This window comes from Rhamphochromis longiceps, linkage group LG3, assembly GCF_057381845.1.
Source record: "Rhamphochromis longiceps isolate RC_006_pf linkage group LG3, R_longiceps_female_GT1.1, whole genome shotgun sequence".
Classification (NCBI taxonomy): Eukaryota; Metazoa; Chordata; class Actinopteri; order Cichliformes; family Cichlidae; genus Rhamphochromis; species Rhamphochromis longiceps.
Window position 1 is genome coordinate 41,980,739 of NC_140559.1, and position 21,515 is coordinate 42,002,253.

The 21,515-nt window shown below is 41.8% G+C and overlaps 1 protein-coding gene and 1 non-coding gene across 7 annotated transcripts; both read right to left on the reverse strand.

Moving 5' to 3' along the window:
• Nucleotides 1-286: 286 nt before the first annotated feature.
• On the reverse strand, nucleotides 287-20,810 carry shtn2 (shootin 2). 6 transcript variants are annotated; one of them, XM_085398297.1, is made up of 18 exons: nucleotides 20,662-20,798; nucleotides 13,023-17,524; nucleotides 12,151-12,200; nucleotides 11,735-11,795; nucleotides 11,445-11,539; nucleotides 11,137-11,350; nucleotides 10,920-11,017; nucleotides 9,772-9,853; nucleotides 9,265-9,359; nucleotides 6,155-6,289; nucleotides 5,909-6,062; nucleotides 5,489-5,627; nucleotides 5,216-5,277; nucleotides 3,682-3,779; nucleotides 3,535-3,555; nucleotides 3,382-3,435; nucleotides 3,088-3,238; nucleotides 292-778 (listed from the first exon to the last, which is right to left on the reverse strand). In XM_085398297.1, the coding sequence occupies exons 2-18, from the start codon at nucleotides 13,060-13,062 to the stop codon at nucleotides 621-623; spliced, it is 1,707 nt and encodes a 568-aa protein (XP_085254423.1). In that variant the 5' UTR covers nucleotides 13,063-17,524; nucleotides 20,662-20,798; the 3' UTR covers nucleotides 292-620. The 6 variants fall into 6 exon arrangements, with proteins under 6 accessions (XP_085254406.1, XP_085254415.1, XP_085254442.1 ...); XM_085398306.1 differs by lacking the exon at nucleotides 20,662-20,798 and having other exon boundaries at nucleotides 13,023-17,115; nucleotides 17,356-17,649; XM_085398280.1 differs by lacking the exon at nucleotides 13,023-17,524 and having other exon boundaries at nucleotides 287-778; nucleotides 3,682-3,776; nucleotides 20,662-20,810.
• Nucleotides 15,575-15,657, reverse strand: trnal-cag (transfer RNA leucine (anticodon CAG)). Its single transcript has one exon. It is a non-coding gene; the product is annotated as a tRNA-Leu (tRNA).
• Nucleotides 20,811-21,515: the final 705 nt, after the last annotated feature.

A 21,515-nucleotide genomic window follows, 5' to 3' on the forward strand; every position in this document is an offset into this window, starting at 1 on the left:
CACTATTCTTTTGCTGGATCGAGCTTTAAGAGACAGACACCTTGGGAGAGGAGCGGGCAATCACATTCACGCAAGTGTTTTCTTTAATGGCTCGGGCTATTTTCCATCTATTTTCTGCACTTAGATCAGCTGAAATCCCAGTTTCTGAAAGGGATGATGCTGACTATTAAATACGGCTGAAAGAGTGCCATTTCCTTTGACACGCAACAAGGTTTTTATAGACCTGGGTTAAACGGCATTTGAAAAATGCTTTTCTTTGTTTTTCTTTAGCTGGAAATGCAAGATTTAATGTTCGTTTACGATATAATCCTGACCCTCGGATTCCCTCAAGAAAATAAAACAAACACAAGCAACTGCTGTCGGATAGAGAGCTGACAGCTAAAGTTTTTATTTAAAATTTTCAAGGCAAGTCAGGCAGTGCTGGTTTGTTGTAAGACATCAAGGAGGCAGTGCATTTAAATACCGAAAGATGTAAAGATAAAATGGATTCTTTTAAAGTCAAACATGCGTAGTTTGCTCAATCATCTTTGGTCTATTGTCATATAAACCTGCAGTATCATAATAACAACAATAATAATAATAATAATAATAGCAACCAGCATGTCCTCCTCTCACAGCTGTCAGGCTTGGTGACTGATGAACAGTGCTGATGCTCTGATGCGAGAGTCTCTCTTCTCTCGGTTCTGCTTCAGCCTCCGGAGCACAGGGGCGCTGCCGCTCTCACCTGCCCAGGGAGCGTCGCCTGCCACTGGAACACACGGCAAACCTGGTTGGACATCTGCACAGAGATCACCGCATATTCATTTTAGGCACGAGTCTGAAAATGGGAGCTAAAGGGTGGGCTAAAACAACTGAAAGCAGGTAGAGAATAAAGAGGTTTTCTCTGATTAGGAAATATAGGTAAGTCAGAGGGAGCGAAATGGCTCTCGGCCTGAAAGGGAGCCAGTTATTTCTCCCTTTTGTGTCTGTATCTTTCCCTTTTAACAGTGAATTTGCATAACTTCTTTCCTTTTTTAAAAATAAGTGGATGAAGATCATTAGAAGTATTAATGCAAACAAATACTAAAAGCTGGCATCTAGAATTTCTCTCTTTTTTTTAAACTAATGAAAAACATCTAAAAGCATATGTCCTGGTTACATCCTGGTAGGCACTTTGCATTTGTAACTAACCTCCTGGTTGTAAGCCACCGACCACTCACATCTGCCCTAGACTCATGTGGTATTTGCGCTAACACTTTGAGTTTAATGAAACGTGTCACGTGCATTTATTTTTGGACGACTAAGTTATAATCATGAGAGCCATCAATACTACAGAAGGGCTGGCTCGCATACGTCTTCAACCCAGCAGCACAGAAGATCTTTAACCAATCAGCGTCACCTATTCAGTACCCTACCACATCTGAAATGTAGCCACAGTGAAGTTGACTTTTGACCTTTTTAGTTTTGTCACAAGCCGCTAGCGACATGGAGACAAGCGCAAAGGTGTCCTTAGATCTTGGTGCCAAGACGCCACCCACAGCAATCAGGAGACAAATGTCACTCCCAGCTTGTCATTTATGCACAGAAACCCTTCTTTATTAAACATTTAAATGCAGTGGGTGTGTTATTTTTGATGTGCATTGAACACACACATGCATTATTTTTCACTGTGCAGGGTTTATGATTTAATGGGTATATTTCCAACGCTAAGATAAACAGCAAGTGAACGCAAACCTAAACAGATGGTAAGAAATGGCTCACTGATGATCTGCAACACTGTCACTCCCACTTCCTCGCAGGTCTTGACCTATCAAACAGAACCCACTGCATTTCTCTGACATCATCAGCTTCAGACAAAACGGCAGGATCCGATGTCTTGAGATGAGAGCAGGTTGATATAAATGGTAACATCTTCATTGTTCTACACTATCAGACATTTCTGTGAAATTGTGTCTAGTTGGTAAATGAAGTCTCCATGTAAAGTCCAAAGCTGTTTTGTGAGGTCAGAGTAACGCTGACCTTCTGCCACCAAGTTCCACTCATCTTTGAGTCAAAGTGAATGTTTGTGCCCAATCTGACAGCATTTATGAGATATCAGAGTGGGACATATGGAAGGCAAATTAAACTGGCCTCTTTGAGCAGGGAAACAAATGCATCATATTTATATACAATAGACACAATTAACAAACAACAACAGTAAGACCGATCCACTTAACCCTTATAGTTCAGGTTAATGCGCCCCATTTTAATATATGACAAATATTTGAACAAAATCCAGATTGGAGACTCTGGTCTCCCCAACCTTATGTTTGAAATACCTGGCATAGAAATTATATGTGGTGCACATAAGCAACAGAGGACACACAGAAGTCACAGAATCAGAACTGGTGGCATGGTGGTGGAGTGGTTAGCACTGTCGCCTCACAGCAAGAAGACTGGTGTGTTTATCCTTGGTCGGGCTTTTCTGTGTGGAGCTTGCATGTTAAACCCATTGAAGCAGGTTTTCTCTGGAGACTAAGGCTTCCTCACACACTCCAAAGACTTGTTGGGTTAAATGGCGATCTAAATTGGTCTAAATGTGAGGTAAATAAAGAGCCTCAAGTGCACACAGTTAAAGTGTGACTTGTAGTTAAAAGACCTTTGAGTGTTCGGTAAGGCTAAAAAAGTGTATTCATCTGTTTGTGCTCGTGCCTTGCACCTGAAAGCACAAATAATGTAAGAAAACAATCTAATAAACAAATTAGAATCAATTTATTGTGATCTCATTGTAATTTAAGCTGATTAAAGAGTTCTAGAAGGTCATAAGATTATAAAGGCACCTGAGATGTCATTTCGCTGAGTGTGGGAACACATGCACAAAACCCAGCATTCGTTTTGGCAGCTATGTTTTCATGTTTTAGATAGAACAAAATCGGATATTGTGTGATAATAGATGCTTTTTTTCCAAAAACAAGTGTTGTAAAATCACTCTCTGTTCTTTGAAGCCTTAATTAAGCATGAATCATTCATGTATCAATGGCAGACAGGCCATTTATAATTAGCCAGCGTCACACTGTGAAGGTACAGGTATAGTATATGGTTAAGAAAACACCATGCTTGTCAGCGTACCCTGTGGTTGATTTGAGGGTGGTGGTTCCTGATTGTCTCCCATTGCTCTCCTCCTCCTCTGGAGCACCATCAGGAGCTCTGCTTCGCCCACATTTCGGCCAGTTCCCCTCCTGGATGGCACTCTGCGGAGGTGCTGACGCTTCATGTTGTCCTGATGTATTAAATAGTTAAAGATGGATCAAACACAGCAGATCAAGCCATGCATCGCTCACGGCTGTAAGGTTTTTTTTTTTTTCTTTTGCAACACAGATGTGACTTTCAGCCCACAGTGAAATTTGATTTTATAGTTATTACCAGCATTCCTTTCAACTCCAGGATGGCTGACTTTCTGTTGTCACTTTTCTGGTCCTGTAAGAAAAGTGTGGATTGCAAAAAAACAAATATCTGTCACTGACACAGATCACAGCTATGTTATAACAGAAAATGAAGAACGGCGGGATAACTGACCTTCCAGGAACTGTCGTCCTCCTGTGGGAAGAAGTTAGATGGTTATGAGACAGAGTTTATATTTATTTCTGCAGGCTATGCTTTTTTATCAGTTTCTTTGGAAAACACTCATATATCAAATGTCAATTCACAGTGCGGTTTTTCTACCTGTATTCTCTTCATAGGTCTCAGGACGATGCCTTTCTTTATTCTCTCCATCATTTCATCCACTGCTCTTGCCTTCATGTCCAACAAGGGAGCTGCTTCTTAAGTAATGAAAATGAATATTGGTGCTGAGATTGCTTTCTTAGTCTTCTATGACAGTTTTTTTAAATCAGTGTGGTGTATTGTCCCTATTTTGACAACTTCCACTATTTAGGTATAACATTATGACCGCCTGCCTAATATTCTCCTTTTGATGCCAAAACAGTCCTGACCCATCAAGGCAGGGCCTCCACTAGACCCTGTAGCTGTGTTAGCAACAGATCTCACAAGTCCTGTAAAAAGTGATTTGAGGCCCCCATGGACTTGTTTGTCCAGCACATCCCACAGATGCCCGATTGGATTGACATCTAAGGAATTTGGAGGCCAAGTCAACACCTCAAACTCGTTGTTGTGCTCCTCAAACCGTTCCTGGATCATTTTTGCTTTGTGGCAGGACAGATTATCCTGTTGAAAGTGGTCACAGCCATCAGGGAGTTCTGTTAACATGAAAGGGTGAACATGGTCTGCAACAATGCTTAGGTAGGTGGTACATTTCAAAGTAACATTCACATAGATGACAGGACCTGAGGTCTTCCAGCAGAACATTGCCCAGTGCATCACACTGCTTCCGCCAACTTGCTTTCTTCCCATAGTGCATCCTGGTGCCTGGTGTTCCCCAGGTAACTGATGCACACAACTGGCCATCCATGTGATGTGAAAGAAAATGTGATTTCTCAAATCAGGCCACTTTCTTTCATTGCTCCATGCTCCAGTTCTGATGCTCACATGCCCATTGTTGGTACTTTCAGAGGTGGACATGGGTCAGCATGGACACCCTGACTGGTCTGTGGCTTTGCGGACCATACTCAACAAATTGTGATGCTCTCTTTCTATCAGAACATTTTCAGCAATTTGAGCTACAGTAGCTCGTCTGTTTAGACCACACAGGTCAGCCTTCGCTCAATGTGAATCAATGAGCCTTGGCCATCCATGAGCCCGTCACCGCATCACCGCTGTTCCTTGGACAGCTTTTGATAGACACTGACCACGGGAGTCTCTGAACACCCCACGAGAGCTGCAATTTTAGAGATGTTGTGACCCAGTCATCTAGCCATCACAGTGAGTCAAAATCACTCAAATCCATACGCTTGCCCATTTTTTCTGCTTCTAGCATCAACTTTCATGGTAAAATGTTCACTTGCACCCAAATATTTCCCACCTACTAACAGGTGTCATGATGAAGACATAATCTGTGCTATTTACTGCACTGTCAGGGGTCTGTGTATATTTGCGTGTTTTGTATGTTTGTTCCATCAAATGTTTTATGCAAAGAAGAGATGCTGTAGAATTACTGCCTGAAAAAAATTAAGATGCTTTCCAGGAACACAGGACATATATCAAGATGAGGGATCTCGTCGATAATCTAAGATTAAAGCAGAGTCCCTGTTAAATCTCAGTGCTTCATGCTGAAGGTTATGTTGCGTGTGGTTAGACGTACTGTTTAAATCATCAGCAGCCTTGGCACCATGTTTCTTCCTGCTCTTCAGGAAATCCTTAAAGCTAGCGGGAGGCAGAGAAAGGGATTATGTCTCTGAAATCAGTCGACCATTGAGTTTTACATATGGACATTTAATATTAAAACATCATCCTCACCAGAATAATCACAACCAACTTAACTCAGCTGATGTGCATTCAATATCTGAAACCATCCTGTGAAACTTAGACTTGTATTCTTAGTAGTAGACGAAGCTATGGCTTATGTTTTTCATACTTGGTAACAGTAGTGGGAGGCGGAGGAGGTGGAGGAGGCGGAGGAGGGAGAGGAGACAGTGGAACGAAGTCAGGAATGGCTTTCTCTCCTGGTTCATCACTTTTATCATCGCTGTTGAGTGTCTGTTGTAACTCTTTCACTAAAAAGAAAGAGAATAGAGAATGGGAAATAACAAAAGCTGATATGGATGAGCTGATTAAAAGTCTCTTTAATGCACCGGTGCTCAAACTGATGAGGCACAGGGGCACGCTGGAAGCGAATCACTGGTTGCACATCCGTTTGAAGGTGATGACCTCCAATCACTGCTTCAAGAGAACCTGAATATTTCTAAGACATCAGAAGACTTTTCTAAAATGTATTCCATGTCATGTACAGTTATTTTGTTGTGATAAGGTCGTATCTTCAGGTACAAGGGAGTACCTTCTTCCTGGAGCTGGGTGACCAAGCTGTTAGCGTCAGATAGCTGAGTTTCTAAAGTCTTCCTCTCCTCCTCGCTCTTCTCCAGCTGCTCTCTCAGGTTCTGCAGCTCAGAGAGGGCACTGCTCTCTTCCACAGCACTCTGGCTCTGTTTTAACTGATCACAGGAGAGCAGAGGCATGATGAAGATATCAGTTATTTCCACTATGTTCTGTTATCGTGACACTCTCAGTGATCACGTTTACCCACCCGGTCCTGGTAGTAGAGTTGTATGTCACACAGGGCTGTGCTAAGTTGGGATATCTGTTGCAGTACCTGCTCCAGCTGCACCTGCATTTTCAGGTCTGTCTCTGAGGCCTGGGCCGCCTTCTGCTCCAGGATCATCTGATGGGGGGGGAGAGAAACAAATGGAGCTTTGACAATTTCAACACATATTTGGATTCTTTGTTTCTAAGAAAATGGAAAAGAAATACATCACTGACAATGAACCATAATTAGAGGAAAGATGAAGTGAGATCTAAAGGACTGGTTGCTGATTGTCTCCCAGCAGGTGGTTGTCAAACCAGCATTTGACTGAACAATGACTTGGAAGCTTTGTTACGTATTACTCATCAGCTTCACTGAAGAGTAACGGCAATGCGAACAGGATTATTTTTCTGTGAGACAAAGCATCATTGTTCTCGCATTGTGACAAAAAAAAAAATGTCAGACTTTGCCTTGAATCGTTTGGAAAATGTGCTTCTTTCTTCTCTGCTGTGGAAAATGAATACACCAGCTGTGCTTAATCATTGCTGTGTAGATCTCCTCAATCAGCAGAGTGCTCTTTTGCACAGGCGTTTGTGACATGTGTTAATGTTGTGCTAGTTGTGCACACAGTTATATAGGCAAAATGCTGGGTTTGAGCAGATTTGATTAGTTTTCGAACCAATAAGGGAGGCGCAGTTAGCACTGTTGTCTCACAGCAAGAGGCTTCTTGGTTTGAACCTTCTGAATGGCTGGAGCTTTCGTGTATTCAAACATTTTCCATGTGCCAGTTGTTTTTCTGGTTTCCTCTCGTCTCCAGCAATATGAGCATTAGGTTAACTGGTGATTGCAAATTGGCTGCAGGTGTGTCTCTCTGTGTTGACCATGTGACAAACCAGCAGCCTGGTCAGGGTGAGCTGGGCCCCTGTGATCCTCAAGCTCCTCTATCACTAACTTGGATAAGTGGTTAAGAGAAGTAATGCACATGTGTAGCCAAAAGAAGTGCAGAATGATCGTGCATCGCAATACTGCAAATGTTACTATTGATCTGATACAAAGTAAATACAAAGCCAGGATTGCTGATACCAATACCGATAACAGTACCGTAAAGACAGCTTATGTAGGACAGAGCAGTTTGTCATGATTTTTGAGCTGGATGCTAATTCTGAACGCATATTTATGACCACTAAATTTTCCACAACAATTAGCACAATTGTGTCGTGCTGGTATCGATCGAATACCAATACCAACATTGGTATCGGTGCTATCGATATTTGGATCGAGGAGCTCGCCTCTAATGCACACAGACTGTTGAATTAGACACAGGAAGGATCAGTCATTCAGAGAGAAGACAGAGACAGGAAATCAAGGCACGGGAGACGCGCAAGGAAAAGCAGTTGCCAAAGTAAAACAGGAAGTGGAAGCATGTAGGACAAAGAAAGGCAGGAAACAAAACATGATCAACGGGAAAAGAACAACAATGACATCAAAACCGAGATGTCATTACATTACATTACATGACCCCCATGTCATTTCCTGACATGGGGGTCCACAGCTGAGCAGCTGCTGTTGATATCATCTGTAGGTGGCACAGTACTTTGTCCACATAGTCTTGTAATGTGTTCCCCAACCAAAACACTGTGACACAAAAAAAAAAAAAAAGAAGTATCCTGACAGAGATAATTATAACCTTAGAGATGGTCTGGTGTGGTGGTGATGGTTAATTTAAATGACACAAATAGCCAGATCTAAAATAAAACCAGCTAAGAAAACCTGCTACGTGTTATTTTGTGTGTAACTGCCCCTAATACCCTTTAATTCCCCTCAAAACAATACAAGGGACGTGACCTCGGTGCACTCTGCTTATAATGGGCGTCTCTCTGATAGATTTTCTAGATTTTTTTTTTGAGAGCAGGTCCGTGATCAGAGAACAGGAAGTGTAAGAAAATGAGGTTTTCATTTCTGTGTTTTTACTATCGGGACAAACTGAAGCAGCAGCTTGGTGTCAGAGCATGCAGCACGAGGCTCCGCGCTGCAAATTACACCGCTTCAATCTGTGGGCTCCCTTTAGCAGAGACCAATTTTCGCACAGCAATTAGCACAATTATTTCATACATACAAACACACACACACACCCCGAGTACACACACTGCAACACAAAGGAACAAAGAAGCACACACAGAAAAAAAAAAGCTCCAAATCGTTTCCTGTTTGAGGCCCCCGCATCATTATACCACCGTGCATCACACAGGAGAGGTGTGAATGGTTGTTGTTTTCAAAACACATGAAAACAGACAAATAGTGGTGCACACAAGAGGCATTCAGCGCAGGGGGGTCTTTTACCATGAATTGAGAGTAAAGGGGCTGAATTGTGTGGAGAGTCGGGGGTCCTTTTCACAGGTAAGGACCCCTGTGAGGAAGCCTATTGTGCGCCTGTCCAGTAAATGGAGGAGGCTGCGCACAAAAGCGACAATTGCTATATGCTCGGCAAAACATAAAGGTGTCAGGCGAAGACAGGTTGTGCTTAAAGACCACTATTCTCCTTCGGCGGCAGTGATGACCACTAATTATGGTGCAGGGAGGGGCTAAATGGGAAGAGAGACAGCTTTTTTTTTTTGGAAAGAAAAGCCCTTCATTATGGGAGCAGCTGGGACTGCAACAACTGTGCTGTGTGTGTGTGTTTGTGTGTATTCTGCTTGGGTATGTGTGTGTGTTTTTTAAGTGAATTGATGTTTTTCGTCAATGTGTACAAGTGCGTGTGCGCTTTTGTCTTGTCTCTTCATAGAGGCGACACACATTTGACCAAAGTGTCGTCGGTGTGAGAAACGATGAATGGAGACCTCTTGTGCTGTCCCGCCACATCAGCTGCGGTGCGACAGCAGAAACGTGTGTGTGTGTGTGTGTGCATCCCCCTCCCTCCCCTTTCACTGGAGTGTCCGTCCGTTCCCCACACCCGCCCGAAGGTCAGCGCTAACACTCCTTGTCCCGTTCCTGTGGCACGACCTGTCACCCTCAGTATATATAGGTGTGAATATATGACAAAATGTTTTGTCCAGTGCTGAAAACACACACACACACACACACACACACACACAAATACATGCACGCGCTCGCACCTGGGTGGCTAAGACTTCAGCGTGTTGCCGGAGGCCCTGCTCCAGCTCCAGCTTCTGAGACATTTCTGTGAACTCATCGGTGACAAGCTGGGACACTGGGTGTGCACACGAGGGGGAGGGGGAGACACACAAAATAAATATTAATGACGAATTTATGATGCTTTTGATTTAGAAGCAAGCAGACTCCTGATTGCATAATGGTTTAGGGTGAATGTCATTTATGAATTAAAAATACACAATGTACCAAATATGGCTCAGATATGTCTATAAGATGGAAAAAAATTGCATAACTAGAGAAAAGTGGTGTGTGTGTGTGTGTGTGTGTGTGTGTAATTTCAGTGACATGCTCCTTTAATTGCACTCAAAAGCTGGACTGTTGTTACACTGAAAAATTAATGAACCACAAAAATGAATAATCTCAAGTCTGTTGATTCATGAAAGGATTTTTTAAGTGAATCAATAATGAAAGTAATCTTCAGTCTTCAGTCTCATCTAATCAGGACTTACCTCGTTTGAGTTTATTTACAGTCTTGCTTTGTTTGTTCAGTTTCCTCAGAATGGCCTCCTTCTCTGCAACCTCCAGAGCAAGCTACACACACACACACACACACACACACACACACACACACACACACATACACAGAGAAAACACGAACTTCAACATTATGACATGTTATAGTCTTATGGTTTGATGATTTACATTTGTTTTATTGTAACAAAGAAGCAGCTGTAAGGTTCGCTTTCACAAAGCAGCCAGTCCCTTTGACTGTACATGAAAGATGGATGTCACTCGCTGGTTTGCAAAGTCTTGTTTTAAAGCATTGAGCTTTTTGAAACTGGACTCGATGAGCGAGGGCGGATCTGACCAACAGTTCTGAGTGCTGGGAGAGACGGCAGGTGTCACCACTCATTACAGCGTCATGCAAACCTTATTTTAAAGTTTCTCCAAAGAATCTGATTCATACTGTTTCAACATCTCCTTCTGAATCATCTTTGAACTCCTGTGTGTGGTAAAAACTGTCAGAATCATGTCTTCAACCCGGCCACAGCAAAAGCACCAGGAGATAAAAATCAAAAAAGTGCACGACAAGCTCACACCAGCAGATTGCAACGGCCACAACGGGTGATATAAAAGGCTGTTTATTGACCTCCTGAACACTAATTGGAACCATAATTTGCTAAATGGACAACATGTATTATTCAATAAGACTTTAAACAAATGATTGAGACCATAGAGTGAAAAAGAGTTTACTCAGGGTCGGGGTAAAGGGAGCCACAGGCCATTTCCCCATTAATTCCATTACATTTCATTTTATAGCTAGATGAGTCGGCCCCTGCTGGCTATTAGAAAGAATGTAGCTTTAAGGCATCTTTACATACTGTGTTTGGTAGGATTCTTTAAGACAGGGGTGGGGGGTCTTGCAGGTTTTAGATGTGTCCTTGATCCAACACAGCTGATTTAAATGGCTAAATGACCTCCTCAACATATCTTGAAGTTCTCCAGAGGCCTGGGAATGAACTAATCATTTGAGTCAGGTGTGTTTGCCCAGGGTGATATCTAAAACCTGCAGGACACTGGCCCTCGAGGCCTGGAGTTCCCCATCCCTGCTTTAAGTGCTCAGACTCCACAAATATAAAAACACTGTCTACATTACCTGCTCTCTGAGCTGCGTCTGCTCACTGGTCAGATCCTCCACTTGTTGCTCCAGTTTAAGCTTCTCAGCCAGCAGACCGTCAACAGACGCCTGCAGCTCTGACACACATGACAGGAACAAAAAACAAAACAAAGCAAATAACAAGATTTCATTTTCTATTTTTTCCCATTCTAATTTCAAAATAGCTGTTTTCATATCATGGGTAGTGCCAGCTAACCTGTGATCTTGGCTTGACTCTCAAGCAGCAGCATCTCCTCGCTGCTGCTCCCTCCGGCACCATCCACCTTGTCACCATCCACCTCGTCACCATCCACCTCGTCACCATTAACCGCAGGGTCAAAGGTCACATCAGGCAGGTTTTCAGGTAGTTCAGCGATGAGTGGCATCAACATCTGGCTCTTTCTCTTCAGGACTTTGTTCTCTTTGGTCACCTGGGGAAAAACCAGATCAAATAGAGATCTGATGATTCAGGTGCTGAAGAAAAGGAAAGGAAAGGAAAAAGAGTCCAGTAGTTAACAGACATACTTTGAGAGCCAGTGCCTCAGCGCTCTCCCTGCAGGAGCGCTCTATCTGGAACTGGATCTCCAGCACGTTGATCTCTTTCAGGAGCTGATTGGAAGCTGATAAAGAGCACAGTGGTCAGTCACGAGCTCTTCATATAAGCATACTGAAGAGGATACAATCATTCAGAAAACACACAAAACAAACACATTCATAACAATTTCCTGTGCGAAAGCTCCTCATTTGTTTGTCCCACAGTCCTGTCATTTAAAAAACATGTAAACAACGTTGATATTTGAAGTGAAGAGTCTCACCTTCCTCTAACTCCGACAGCCTGTGATTGGCTTCGTCCCTCTGCTTCTCCAGGATGTGCCACTGGCAATCAAATGTCAACCAGCAAAATGGAAGAAAGAGATCAATCAAGCAACGGCAAATTGACGCAGCTGATTTTCATTCACATTTTATTCCATTATCAGACAGCTGAGGCGCCAAATTACGTTTCAACGTAATCACGTTTATGCGCTTTTTAGACCATTTTGATTTGGCAATTTTGTTTAATTTTTGTGTCATTTCATTTTTATCCTTTCTCTATAATAGCAGGCTCTTGGCACACGGGGAAGATTTCTAAACCAGAGTCAGTCAAATTTTTCCCTTCCATCAAGCTAGCAGTACACCAGCCTGAGCAGGGCTCAGCGATCCCTCCTGTGAAAGGTGTCAGTCACATCAGTACCTGAAGGTCTTCCTCATCTTCGGAGGAGAAAGCACACTCTTCATCCGAGTCTGCGGGCAAAAACATGACACTTTATATTGTGAAATGGCACCTGAAAAAAAAGACACTGGCAGACAACCAAAGATCAGAATGAATAGAAGAGAAACTCCATGAGGTTGTTGTGCTCTGCGAGGAATACGGGAAGTGGAAATCACATGAGGAACCTTTAGAGGTTTTCGCTTTCCGTGGCCTGTGACTCACTGAAGTTTCCCATTGTTACTTCACTTTGTCCTACAGACTAAGGAGTCAGCAGTGTTGAAATCAAAGAAAGAATCCTCTTTCTTGCTGAGCGTCAGATCAGAATAGTCATTCCTGTTGCAGCACATTACCTATGAAACCAAAACTACTACACTGCTTGTGCAGGTTAAACAACACGTGTAGCAGCACCTCCAAAAGTCACAGATTAATCCCTCATATGTCTTTTGTTTAAGCTGTTTAAAAACTGAGGCGTAAGAAACTCACTGCCAGAGAGGCCGGCTCCAAAAGCAAGTCATTACCAACAGACCCTCACATTAAAATGCTGAGTTTTAAAGCAGAAAAAATGTTCCTCATTTCTGTATGACTTCATGACAGCTGTGCGGGGGTCAAAAAAGATTTAGTTGCAATGAGATCAAAAGTGAAATTTTAGCATTATTTTATTTTACACAGTCGAATTTAGCTGGTAACAAAAGCTGTTGTAAACAATCAAACACAAAAAATGTGCATCAACTAGAAAACCTACACAATGAACATCCTCGCAATGTAAATTTTTTTTATTTTTCTGACGTTTTAAACGCTGAAACTTTTATTTAGCTCCTTCAGCACCTCTTTAGGGCCAGATTATTGAGTCTTACCTGCAGCCGCAGTGTCCTCATCCTCATCTTGTACCCACATCCTGCAATGCTTTCAACTTTTCGCTCTTTAGTAAACAAAAAAAAGAGCTACACGTTCCAGCACACACACAAAAACACAACTTTCTCCTGAACAGCTTTATTATGAAAGAAGCAGAAGGGAATTTCAGCTTAAACCCTCCCCCACTTCCAGGATTCGAAAAAGAGGAACCTTCCCCTGGCGTACGGCCGAAAGCTTCTTACTAATCACAAGACCACGTCTCCAGAGTTTATGAAAAGGATGAGATTATATCTTAATGCAAATAATGATGCTGGATATTACAGATAACACCCCCACCCCTCCCTTTTTGTTTCATATAATATAAAGGGGGAAAATCCATGCATGTGGTCTTTAAGGGAGGACACTGTCTCTCTGCTGCACGATCAACGTCACTCAAGGAGCTGAGGCAAAGGCAAAGCTGCTTTCACTCCTCTATCAGCATCTGCACTCAGAGTTCATGACCTCTGAGGCATCAGACATCTGCCACAGGAGCCACGTTTCTGCGTAATAATTCAGGAGATGACAACGATGGGTGGGAGCATGATGGTGATGCTGATGACACGTATTTCTCTACTGTGAATCATACAGAAACTTCTCATTTCTGAACCCTCACTCCTCTTTTATTCAGTCTTTATTAATTCCATAATTACAGCTATTATTGTTGGAAGAGAGTCAAATAATGCTCCAAGAAGCCAGCTTGTGAAATAAATTAGCAAAGTGTCCACTGGCTTCTTTATTTTATGTCAATTAAAATCAGAAAGTAGTTTCTCTTTAAATCCCTCGACACGCTGGCATTCATCATTTCCAGCACAAACACTGGGACAATGATTATTTTCAATAATTCCTGATGAAAGCAGGACGCTAATCAAAGGATCTCATTGAAATGCTTTTCAATCACTTTCGGTGCGCATATGCAGCTCAAGTACAGAGATCTGCTGTGGTTCACTGCAGAGGGACATCCTTGTCGTCTCTCTCTCAGTGTGTTGCTCTCTTTACAGGCACCACCTGAGCACCAAGCCCTCCTCCAGCCTGTCACCCTGACCTTTACTAATGATTTTTCACCATGCTAATAAAGGTGAAATTGTCACTTAAGATTAGCCGTTGTCTGGTGTTTCTCACAGTGTGCATCAGTGTCAGAAAACCTCATTAAAAACCAGAATATTTAATCTTCTGATTAAATAGAGACAGATTAGAAAACCAGCAGGTTTTATTTTTCATCCAAAGAGACTAAACAAGGATGGCTTTGGGTCTCACTCAACCTTTGGTCCTGATATTACTCATGTTTCTTTGTTTTACTTTTTCTGTCATTTGTCAAACATACGAGGAAAAGTTGTTACAAAAAATGTGCAGGACAGTTTTAGACATAAAAAGCTGAATCCTGTGATTTGGTGAAATGCTCCTTTACTAGTTTACTAATCAACATGTAATGATTATTTATTATAGCAGGTTATTTTAGTTCATATTATCTAATAGAATAAAGCTGGGTTGAAAGCATGACCAACAACGACTTCAAGCATTTAAAACTATCTTCTGGGAGTCGACGTTCGTATAATTTAAAACGACCCAACTGGCAACTCTGGTCTGATCTCCTAAACACTCAAATTTTAACCAAGAAATTCAACACAGTGTCATCATGAGCAGATAAAAGTGTTTTCACAGGAACTGTAACGCCTGCTGTGAGCATCCCCATGTAAAGACAATAAACGACAACATAACAAAATACACATGTAAGAATATCCCTCAATAACTTAATATACAGTTATTAAGATTTTATATTATAAAATACAAAAAAAAAAGAAAGTAATGGCATTATACAATAAATATTTTTAGGAGTACTTTGTAAATAAATAAGAATGTTTTAACCAGATTTTCAGGCCCAACGCATCTGAATACTTTATATTTGCAAGTCCGAATTTTTAGACTGAAGCATAATAATAATAATAATAATAATAATAATAATAATAGGGGTCCACAATTTTCCCATCAAACAGTTTTATGAATGCAGCATTTTTTATTATTTATGTCAGTTATTATGCTCTTTGTTCACTGAATGTCTTTATTTATTTAGTTATTTATTCATTTATCCTCGTTGACAGTCGTATTTTTTATATTTCTGCTATATTAAACCTTTTCATTCTTTCACTGGGGTAAAGTCACAGTGCTTCATGCTGTCAGCTGTGTTTCCCAGCCTGCATGTGTGCAAGAGCTGGAAAGTTTTCTATTTTAGGTTCGAGCTACTGGTTACTGGCCAGAGCTGTGAAAGGCCGCTCAGGTTTCCTCTTAACAAATCCAATAAACAGGTTATCACTTAAAATCAATCGGACTTGATTCTCACAGAGCGAAGTTATAGCAGCACCTGCGTTTTGAGAGTGTTGACGGATGACACTTGATGCCACCCCGTGAACAGCTGACTAAAACGCGACATTTTTAACCCTGAACACGGAGGCGTGTTAACTAACAGATTCTAACCAACCCCGAGGAGAGCAAGCTGTTCGTGCTGCTTGTGAAAAGTTACTGTCAGAAGTGGGATTCGAACCCACGCCTCCAGGGGAGACTGCGACCTGAACGCAGCGCCTTAGACCGCTCGGCCATCCTGACTTAGGTGATAGCGCAAGTTTTAGAAACGGAACAGTGCATATATGATGATGGGACTTTCCCACGATTCTGCCTGTAGCGCATTTAGATAAAAGACAATGAAAGCGTCAACAGAGCCGCTCCTGTGAAGATAAGGAAGCGAAAGTTCAAGTTGCTGCTCGTTTACCACGTGATAGACACGCTCGCTCTCAAACCTGCAGCCGTTTGACATTTACCTCGACGGTGTAATGTGACAGTGTAACTGCCGCTGCTTACACAGCAGAGGTGGGCAGATCGATAGCATCATACCTGCACCTTATTAGTTCTGGATCGATACTAAACTTATACTATCAATATTTATTTCAGTCCTTTAACATCAACATGTAGCCCACTGAACTGTGTTACAAAGATATACATTAATTTATTTGGAAATCAATAAAATGTACCTCAAATATCAATGTGTTTTATTGTTTTAAATAATTATTGTTGAAAGTAAAAATCACAGTGATTTAGAGCTCGTTAAAATGCGTTCAGAATATTTGCAAATAAATGATGATTCATCACATAATGATATCAGTGATACTGGCCTGTACTGCTTCCAGCTCTGAAATATTCCAGCGCAATACACGTGGAGGTTGGATGCTGTAGTCTGCATCCAGCTGTGAGTTTGTGCTGTGTGTTCCAGCCAATCACAAAACAAAACTACAAAACTTTGAACAGAATACAGGAAATGAAGCCAACGGCTAGTTTAGAGGCTGATGTGAGTGGTGATTTAGACCTGACCACTTTCCTGTCATCCAAAAAATAGATAAATGATTCATTATTTCCCCACAGGAGTTCAACTCGTTTTGCAGAGAAGGTTTCGCATCACTGAGACCTTGGATGGTAATTCACATAGAATACCACTTGCAGTGGCCTGGTCAGGTCTTTTAGAAGCAAGGCAATAAAGTATTATATCTTGCATGAGACACTAAAAGGATTGAAAAAAAGACTGCATAAAGAGTATCTAAAGAACAAAGCAAGGAGTTGAACAGAGTGTCTACGCAGTAAAAATAGTATGCCCAATTTTAATGTAATTAAAGTGCTCGGTTTAATTAAAGAATGTGTCATATGCAGGTTGCACTCGGGTTAAAGAGGGCTATGCTCATTATTGCTTTATTCATAATTAATCAGGTAGGTTCCACTGAGCTCGAAAGGGAGACACTGCCACGGTGAAAGGCATGAAACAATAATAGAGATCCAATTAAAAAAGCAGCGTCTTACTAAAAATTTTAATTGCTCTTTAAAGCCGTTACGAGTCACCGGCTCTCTCTCACTCAGGGGATTAAAGTTTTTCTTCACGGAGGCAGAGATCATGGTGATTTTGCGAGTCTTTGTGAGCATCCTCTCCGTGATTGGCTGGGGCACCACACATGCCTGCCATCCTGAAAATCTCAGTCCTGGCAACACCGCCCTCATCTGCATCCGCTCCCATCGACTGTGCTGTTTGAAAAAGCAGAGGGTCCACGACGTTCACGTGGGTTAGGATACAACCACACTGAGGTGATCACTGGGGGTTTAAACACCACTGATCTGATATAGGTGGGGGTGTGGAGGCTGTGATTATCTGCTGGTTTACATACATCATGTTTGTGCTTGAAAATGAGCTGAATCTGAGCAAAAGGGAAAGATTTTAAAAAAAAGGAAAGGGACACACACATTTACACAAATGCTCCCACTCACCTGCTCTAGCTCCGGGGCCCGCTCAGTACTAATGACAGCGTGATTGGATTATCCAGGCTTTTAGCAGTACCACGGCTGGAGATAAGAGGGAGAGATGCTAACCCACAAAAGGTCAGGCTGGGGTCAACAAGAGGTCAGCCGGGTTGTGACCTGTTGCGTTAGGACAAGGCTTTCGGCAGGAAGGCAGCAGAGGGAGGGAATGAAACATTTTAAGAGACAAATAGTAAGAAGGAAATGTTTTTTTGGGTTGCTTTTTTTTTTAGCAGAACAATGACAGATTAGATTTCTGGGAATTCAGAGAGGAGGATGCTCCGACCGCCGAAAGGGGAGAGGGAGCAAAGATGGAGTGTGTTTGCAGATGGGAGACGGGATGCGTTGTGACAGAATAGCCTCACAGACACTGCTGGCCTCCTGGTGACTCCACTGTACTCGGCAAACACAAACAAACAAACAAACAAACAAACAGGGAAGCCGCCACCAGCTCCACCGACTCTCTCTGATGTGAGACTTCCCTTTTTTTCTTCTTCTTCTTCATCCTCGCTCACATTTTCTCCCATCCCTTTCATAAAAATCTGCGTGCAAACCATTACATTTGTGTCCAAACACACACACACACACACCATCACCTTCAGCAGAAGAACATAATTTTCTATGACCCTAAACTACCCTTTGACCATCTGGTAGGAGCCAGAAGGGATTAATGGGATATTAGGATTTGGGCCACGTGTACCACTTGATGTTATCATGGATTTGTGTGCATTCATGGAACTGTGCTATATAATCCGCCACTACTGTCGTTGGACACAAATGTTTGCAGCTGCAGGTGTGAGTGAATGAGTCCAGTTGGCTCTGACTAAGAATAGCTGCCTGTGAGTCAGCTCCCAGCGGGGCGATTCGTTTCTGCATTAGTTCAGACCAGAGGATGTCGACCGAGTCTATTAGAGTGAGTAAATGACAATATTCTCCTGTGATTAGGCCCCAGCATGCATTACACACAAACACAGACACATACTGAGAGAAAATACTCAAAATGTAAGTGCAATATATATGCGTGAACTATATTGCTCATGCTGATCACTTTAAAGACGACCCGGGTTCAAAAGTTCAAAAACGGGCAAATCCAGCTCTCAAAAGGGAGCCGACTATTACACTAATGTCGGTTTCCTGGCTCTCGTTTTCTATTCCATTTTATCATCTGTTGTATTAGTTATCCCTCGCTCTATTGTTTATGAGATGGGGCGATTAAACAGGACTAAAATGTTGGTCCAATTTTGTGTTTTTCATCTTTTCATGTTCGCAGACACACAGATTGCTTCTTAAGATGTCTGTAATGTATTTTAGATTCAGTTCAATTAGACAGTTTTAAAATATATTTTATTTTGGAAAACATGATTACGAGTTGCATATTTTTTGTTTTGTCAGAAATATATAATAGTAGCATTTATGAAAATAGGAAAATCCTTTTCACAATACAAAAAATAATTATTTTTTACAAAAAAAACCAATTTTTTTTGAAAAATTTCATCACTACTGAAACTTACATATGATTTCATACATGATACCAAAGTTGTTCCGCCTTACTAGATAACATATGATGTTAAAAAACGGACAATGAAATTTAAAAAGTGATTAAAATTTTGTTTCCCTCACTGTAAATCACTTTTAGTTGAATTAAACTACGTTATATGTTTGTCCAGCCTTGGGACAAAGAAATATAGTCTTAGCACATATTTAAGAAATGCATTTACATGATACCTTCCTTCAAAATATAATAACATCAATAAATATTTAGATTTTTTTAAAGTAGATAATTTGTGTGTTTTTCTCCAAAATGAATTTGTAACAATTATATATATATATATATATATATATATATATATATATATATATATATATATATATATATATATATATATATATATATATATATATATATATATATATATTGTAACAATTATATATATATATGTGTGTGTGCATGTGTGTATGTGTGTCTTTTAGCTGCGTCTTTAGATTTTTCCCCCTGTGCTCTGTAGGTGTCGCTCTAACTCTGATCTGCCACCTGTTGCTCTGCTTTTTCTTCCTCAACAGGTTCCCCTCTGCTGATTCTCTGCTGAGCCCCAAATCTCAAAAATAAATAAATAAATAAAACATGAAAGTCACATATTTAATCTTCAAAATGTTTGGAATCTAACATTTTGACTCTGCTTCCACAGTCGCTTTTGCTTCGCTGTGAGGCCACAGTGTGTAAATTCTGCCTTGATATTAAGTTGAAGACTGAGGAAGAAACAACGCGTCAGTCACTGTACGCCCAACGACCTTCCAGACACGGTGTCAGAGTCCTCCATTGTTGGCTTTTACCCTGTCTCCTGTAACAGCAGCTACATCACCGTCTTACAGTGATGATGTCAGAGGGGAAGCGGCCTGCTGAACCCGGCACAAAGTGGCACAGACGGCCGATCAGCGTCCCCGGGTCATGTCAGCAGAGGAAGCAGGCTGTCTGGTCATGATGGGCACACAGTGGCACTGTCTGCAGCTGAACACACACTTATACTGTGTGGGGGAGAATTATTTTTGAATGTGGTGCACAGCATAAATTAGCATAGATTTAATAGATTTTAAAAAATTTATAAAAAGCTTTTAAAACATCTTCATCATGATCTCATCTTCTGCTTATTTTCTTGAGTTCTCAAAAGCCCTGAGCTGATTTGTTTGCACCTTTGCAGATGATCATTTCATGACAATTAACAGAAATAACACTCATTTTTCTGTAGAAAATTGCTTCCTGCTGACTCATCAGGGTCAAGGGTCAAGGTTGGACATAATTAGCTTTATTTAGTGTTATTTACATGCACATGGGGATCCTGGCTTTTAGACTGAAGGGCTCCAGGATTTCTGCATTTCAGCTGGATGCAGTGATGAAGCAAGATATTTTTAAATCAACGTATCTTTCTTTTGTTCAGTGTGTAGCTGTTAAATCTCTAATTCAAATTAATTAGAGACCCAAAGCACTCCCCCCCCCCCACCTAATTATAGTTGATTAGGATTTTTTTTGTTTTACATCACCTATGCTGTATAAAAATCATACTTGAAGCTGATAAGACTTTGAATTTTAGTGTTAAGGGGAGGACTCAAGGCAGGAAAAAAATCTGTATTCACCGGAGAGGCCACACCCTTTGTCTCCTAGAGCGTCCATCATACCATCACTCATCCAGTTTGTTCCTTATTAGGCAGACATTTCTTTACACACCTGATTTTTCTCCCTCCTCTTATTTCTTTTGTCAGCTGAGAAAATTTTAACCTTACCTTGCATTCCCCATTTCTCATTTCTTTTCTTTTCTTCTTCATGTCCACGTGTCAGGTATTCCTTTTTTTCTTCTCTCTCTATCCAACTTTTCTCTTCCATAAGATAAAAGTATTTAAAGTTCTTCCTCAAACTTCCCCAGTGTTTCCATCCTCCGCCTCCCACCCGTTCCAGCCCCCTCCTCAGATTTCTTCTCCTCTCCATTCTCTTCCCACCGTCTCTCTCCAACTCCCAAATCTTCCCGTCCTCTCCCCCATTTCCCTCCTCCAAAACAGTGTTGTTTATTCACTTTTCATCTTTTTTCTCAACTCTCCCCGTTTTCCTCTCGCTTCTCTCCCTTCATCCCCCTCCTCCTCCTCCTCCTCTTCCTCCACTTCTCTGTGCAGCTGGTGAGGCCCTTCCATTAGTCCTGACATGCAGAGGCACTGATTCTGTAAAGGTTGTGACCCCTCGCAGCGGGCTTCACCAGGGCTTAGTCCTACACGCTCACACATCTGCGAGCCCCGGGACGTCCACAGCGTGCACAGCTCTCCCTTTACACTACACACTCGTGCACACGGAGCCGCACAGGTAGACACCCGCATCCAGAGAGGATGTGGTATGTGCATAGTGATGCAAGGGGGAAAAATGCACAAATATGGAAGTGCACACTCTCACGCACACACAAAACTCTGCTTTCATTGTACTGCCCCTCCCTCAGCAGCACCAACTGACTGCACAGCTGCTGTGTGTGTGTGTGTGTGTGTGTGTGTGTGTGTGTGTGTGTGTGTGTGTGTGTGTGTGTGTGTGTGTGTGAGAGAGAGAGAGAGAGAGAGAGAGAGAGAGAGAGAGAGAGAGAGAGTCAGATGTGCAATGA

Excerpts from the sequence above, each read along its gene's own strand:
- shtn2 (XM_085398272.1), bottom strand. The coding sequence starts at position 20,761 with ATGGAAGAGAAAAGTTGGATAGAGAGAGAAGAAAAAAAGGAATACCTG. Across the intron at positions 3,556-3,681 it reads GACCTATGAAGAGAATACAG|GAGGACGACAGTTCCTGGAA; the intron begins GTAGAAAAACCG and ends TTCTTCCCACAG. Across the intron at positions 3,239-3,381 it reads TGGAGTTGAAAGGAATGCTG|GACAACATGAAGCGTCAGCA; the intron begins GTAATAACTATA and ends TTAATACATCAG.